Raw genomic sequence first — 5986 nt, forward strand, 5'->3', positions numbered from 1 at the left:
TGATCTTTGAAAGATTCAAGTGTTGTGTACAAACCATGGAGGGCGACGATCTTCTTGTAGGAAAATGTTCATCCACCATCTATACTCTGGCTATGAAAAACATGTCATCATATACACAGCCACTTTTCCTCATTTTGAAGGCTTCTTCTGAAACCTCTTGGTTATGGCATCACTGGATGTCACATTTGCATACTCAAAACCTCAATAGATTAGTTTCCAATAATCTTGTTGACGGTGTTCCACTCATCTCATTCAATTCCACTCACGTTACTCGTGCCTGTGCCAAGGGAAAGATTAATAAATCCTCCCATAAATCAAAAACTGAACATAGAACCATAAGTCCATTGCAAATGCTGCATATGGATCTCTGTGGACCTATTGCGTGTCTTCAGTCTTGGCGGTTGGAAGTACATTATGGTAATATTTGATGATTACTCACGTTACACTTGGGTCAAATTTTTGTAAAGTAAATCTGAGACTCCCAACGTAATCAATGATTTCTTCAAAAGAACCCAACTTTCCACCAATAAGATTGTACGCATTCTCAGAACTGATAACAACACCAAATTTCAAAACTCAAATCGTATCTTGACCATGCCGGTATCACTCATCAAACCTTTGCCTCCCGTACTCCACAACAAAATGGCGTTGTTGAAAGAAGAAATCGTACTCTCGATGAAGCAGCAAGGACAATGCTTGTTTACTCCAAGCTAACTCCATCCATTTGGGCTGAGGTTATCAACACTGCGTGCTTCACCCAAAATTTCTCTATCATTAATCGTCGATTTTACAAAACTCCATACGAATTCCTCTTTGATCGCTGACCCAATGTGAGGTACTTTCACATTTTTAGGTGTGTTTGCTATGTTCTGAACTCTGATGAAAACCTTGGAAAGTTTAATGTTCGTGGTGATGAAGCCATTTTCATTAGCTATTTGCAGGATCGTGTGGCCTACCATGTCTATAACCGTCGAACTCGCATCATTAAAGAAAGCACAAATGTGAAGTTTGACGAGATGTTCGAAATACTTCTTGGACATAATGGTTCTCGACCCGGTCTTAATCCTTCTACACCTAAATCTCCATTCCGACATGTTCCCCTTGTAACCTCGGATGACCTCGATGTGTTGTTTAAACCCATCATTCCACCAACTCTACCAACTCCCACGGTAGGTCCTGAACCTATTCCCCCAGAATCCATCACTATTGGTTCCTCTACTCCCGTTTCCGTGCGCGAATCACCATCCGCTAAAAATGATTCATCTGATTTCTTCTTCTGGATGAACTTGACACAGGAGTGTCTACTACTACTACTAATGTTCCAACTATCACCTCTCATATTCCAATAGTAGACACTTGTCCCCTCGAGATTGGTGAAAACTCCCCTTCCAATGAAACAAATGCCCCTGTTTCTGATGAAACATCTCCTCCCGTGTTTCCCATTGAGCAAAATGTCAAAATACCCGTACCTCTATGGGAAGAGAATGCAACCTATCCTACAGTCAATACGGATCTAACAGGATCATCATCCTCTTCATATGTTGATACATCTCTTGTCAATGAAACCAATCCTCCACTTCCGCACACTACCAAATGGACTATGGATCACCCAATTCATCAAATCATAGGTGATCCAGATGCTCCAATTCGAACTCGGGTGCCTCCAAAAATGAATGCCTGTTTCTAGCCTTTCTAAGCAATGTGGAACCTCACTCAGCTCATGAGGCTCTACAAGATCCCAACTGGTCAATCGCCATGCAGGAAGAAATTCATCAATTTGACCGTCTTGAAGTATGGGAACTTGTACCACGACCACCTGGTAAAACCTTCATTAACACCAAGTGGATCTTCAAAAAATAGGACACTCACGGCATTGTCATTCACAAAAAAGCACGTCTAGTTGCTAAAGTTATCGACAACAAGAAGGGATTGACTACGACGAAATATTTACTCATGTAGCACGCTTAGAAGCCATCCAACTGTTCCTATCATATGCTGCACACAAGCGGTTTCCCGTCTATCAAATGGATGTCAAAACTGCTTTCCTGAACGGCGTGCTTCAAGAAGAAGTCTATGTCAGTCAACCTAAAGGTTTTATAGATCATAAACAACCCTACCATGTGTATCTCTGGTTCAAAGCCCTTTATGGCCTTAAACATGCACCCAGGGCTTGCTATGAAACCTTGACTGCCTTCCTTCTCAAAAATGGCTTTGATAACTCCTAAATTATATAGTTTTTTGATAACATTTTGAGGAGTTATCTTAGTATTTTTGAGTCATTTTGATGCCAAAACACACTAAAATGGGTAAAAATGGGAAAAGGTATTTCTAATGATTATGTCAAATTTATGTATTAAACAAAATCAAAAATAGAGAAAATTGCAAATAGGCTAGATGAATGGAGTCACTGAAGCCGCCGGCTTGGAGATGAATACACCAGAATGTTCCAGAATCGATGTAAAATTGAAAGAACTTGTTGATCAAGAAAAAGGCAAGGAAACCACCGGCTTCCCAATGAAGCCGCCGGCCTGGTTGACACGATTTCTTAACTTATTGATCAAGTTCAAGTAAAAATGGAAACAAAATCAAGGCAAAATTATAAAGATTTAGCAAATCAAGGAAGCCGCTGGCCTGGACTGAAGCCGCGTTCTTGGATAAGACGGTTACAAGATCTTAGCTTAAGGATAAACTATAACTTGCACAAGGAGTCACCGACTCAAGGCAAGCCGCCGGCTTCCCACTGAAGCCGCCGTCTTGGTCACCGCCCCAAAATCCTATAAATTAAGGCCACTGGTCTCAGTTTTCATATGTTCAGAAGTAGTTTAGTTTTTCCAGAATTTAATAATTCTATCGGTCGTTTTAGGGGTTTTCTCTAAACCCTTAGGTTAGATTTACTTATTGTAATCAAGATTCAAGTTCTAATTAAAGTTATTTGACATCTACCTTCTTTTCAAGGTATGATTCTATCCCTATTTTATTGTTTTATCTATTTTATTTACTGTATTCGTTTCTGTTCGTCTTTTATTATGAACTAAACGTTCTTAGTGATTACGTAGACGAAAACTAAACTTCATCTGGGAGTCAGATGAAGCCACCGACTTCACCCTCAAGCCGCCGACTTGGAGTGAAGGAAGTCGCCGGCTTCGTGCTTTATTCTGTGCAATTTCTGGTTCTTTTCCAGATCTGTATGGTTGAGTTTCTGTGATGATATTTGAATTGTTTTGAGTCATTTTTGTTTGACTATACTTGTTTGCCATGCTTAATGATTAAATAACATGATTTTACGGTTGATTAGTCCTTGATCTGATAATCTATTATTCGATTCATGCTACTTGTTTAGATCTAGTCCATCAAACTTGTTAAATTGAATTGCATGCAACTAGGTTAAAGAACTTAATAGTGATAAACTTATTTGATTTAGGTTACGCTTATATAATAGAAGTTAATATTGTTAGGCTTAATCGAAGAACCTTCGTTTGGATTTGTTTAATTAATGATTGCATGAAAACTTAGTAGTAATTGACTTTCATCTAGTAACTTAAGTTTATATACTTGGTGTTTAATAGCTTATATAATTTGCCAGTCTATTTGCATATTGATCCTCATCACAAGATTGGTATGTATCATGTAATTGAATTGAACATGAAGAATTAAGATGTTAGTTATGCACATCACATATCTCACATATGCTTTAAGTCCTGCTTATTAATTAATATGCAACACTTGTCTTAACCTGCTCAGGGATAATAATTGGTCTATGATTATTATCTTGATTTGTGTTAATATAAGTTATGAAACTTATCTAATATGATTCCCGTATGAATTGATTGTACATGTAATCATTTGTATCTTTACTTGTATTGTATTTTATTTTGAATCTTTAATTCCTTATTTTACTTCGTTTATCTTTAAAAGTAACTCTTTCCTAAGAGATAAATCTATCCTATAAAAGATACAAAAACATAACTTTAATTCGTTAATAAGAATTAAATAATAAAACAACTCTTATCCATACCTACACTTTCCTTGGGACGATAACCTAAAATACTACCTCTGATCGGGTTTTGTTACTCGTTAGAGTGTTAAAAGTGTAATAATAAAGGTTATATAAATTTAAAAGTTTGAAAGGCAAATTAAGCACTACACACTTTTGTACATCAACTTTTTGGCGCCGCTGCCGGGGAAGTGTAGCTCGGTAAATACGGAAGTTGGGTATACTTTGGTTATTGATATTTCTTAAAAATGGGTGATGACTGTCTTCCTTTAGGGGATGGTTACTGGGTTCTGATTTAAAGGCTCCTGCTCGAACCTAGACGTTGACGGGTCACTTAAATATTGAAAGATTCAATAGACCGTGTATGTTTGATTATTCGTTGTTATGCGATAAAAGTTGTTATTTAATATTTATATTATTAATTATGTTATTAATATTTATTATATTTATTTATTTAAAATTCAATAATATACTAAGATATTTCTTAAATATTAATATAAACATAAAACTTAAATATATATATATCCTTTAGGGCTTAAAAGATTTTCTCCTAAAATATTTCTTTTCATGATTTTAGATCACATGATTACTCGGTCCAAGAAAACAGTCTTACAAAGAACGTTGTCAAATCCCGATATATTATTTAAACTTTCTAAGGATTCGAAAATTGTTAAGAAATTAGATTTCCAAGAGGGACCTACTTCTAATGATGATTCATTATCTAGCCCCCCCCCCCTCCCCCCCCCCCCCCCCCCCCCCCCCCGTCTAGTCCTGATTCTAATTTGGGATCTCTTTTTGGTTCAGAAATTAAAATGACTGATTCAATGGAAGCATTAATGAAAGCTGGTCGGAAAGGATTAGGTCATGCTATTACTCAGCCCAAAATAAAAGAAAATTTTGATATTAAGGGTCCTATTTTTCATTTGCTTAAAGATAGTCAATTTAGGGGTACGGAGAAGGAAGATGCTAATGCCCACATTCGAAATTTTAAAGATATTTGTAATCTGTTTAACATTAATAATGTGGAAAGTAATACTATTTATCTTCGTCTCTTCCCATGGTCACTAAAAGATGAAGCTAGGGAATGGTTGAACTCGTTACCTGAAGGAGATATTACTAGTTAGGATACGATGGTTGAAAACTTTCTCACTCGATTCTTTCCTGCGTCTGCTAATTTTCGTCAAAAAACTAATGAGTCTCTTTATTCTGCTTGGGTTCGATTTGGTTAAATGCTTAGAGGTTGTCCACAACATGGTTTGAATAAATTTAAAAAGGTAACTACTTTCTATAAGGGTTGTGATATTGCTACGAGAAGAGAGATTTATACATCTGCTGGAGGGAACATTATGAGTAAAACTGCCGAAGAAGCTGAAACCTTGATTAATAAGTTGGCTGCGCATTCCCATGAATGGCGCCAAGACTTAGATATTTCTCGTTCGGTAAAATCTGTTAGTTTTGATTCTGAAGATATGGTTAAGACTATGAATGTGCAATTGGGTAATTTAGGAAGGCAATTTGAAAAGCTTACTAAGGAGATGCATATTAAGGTAGGTTGTGAAAAATGCCAAGGTCCTCATGCTACTAAGGATTGTGTTGCTAGTCTTACTATGGAGCAAGTTGAGAATGTTTCGTATGTGAATCAATTCCACGGAAACCTAAACTACCGTAATAATTATAATGCACCTTGTCCTACTAATAATAAAAACCTACATGGTTTCTTTCCTGTTAGAGCACCTTTCATTCCAAATTCTTCTAATGATAAGAAGTCTAATCTTGAAGAAAGCATCATCACTTTTATCAAAAATCAAAATGAATCTAATGATAACATAAAAGCTCAACTTTCCCAAGTACAAAATAATCATCAAGCATCCATTCAAAACTTAGATCGCAATGTTACTAAGTTATTCAAACTTGTCGAGGGTAAAGTACCTATTGAATCTGAAGTTTCTAATTAAGTTCGTTTTGAAAAGGTAAATGTTATTAGAGAAATGA

The 5986-nt window shown here is 36.3% G+C and overlaps 1 protein-coding gene across 1 annotated transcript; it reads left to right on the forward strand.

Annotated features, from left to right (window-relative positions):
* Window positions 1-594: 594 nt before the first annotated feature.
* LOC139901170 (uncharacterized) lies at window positions 595-2225 on the forward strand. The gene is made up of 5 exons (XM_071883903.1): window positions 595-698; window positions 854-1209; window positions 1296-1628; window positions 1718-1819; window positions 1927-2225. Exons 1-5 carry the CDS (start codon window positions 595-597, stop codon window positions 2223-2225), a joined length of 1194 nt encoding a protein of 397 aa, XP_071740004.1.
* The last annotated feature ends 3761 nt before the right edge of the window (window positions 2226-5986 follow it).

The sequence above is a fragment of the Rutidosis leptorrhynchoides genome, chromosome 3, assembly GCF_046630445.1.
Source record: "Rutidosis leptorrhynchoides isolate AG116_Rl617_1_P2 chromosome 3, CSIRO_AGI_Rlap_v1, whole genome shotgun sequence".
In the NCBI taxonomy this organism is placed as follows: Eukaryota; Viridiplantae; Streptophyta; class Magnoliopsida; order Asterales; family Asteraceae; genus Rutidosis; species Rutidosis leptorrhynchoides.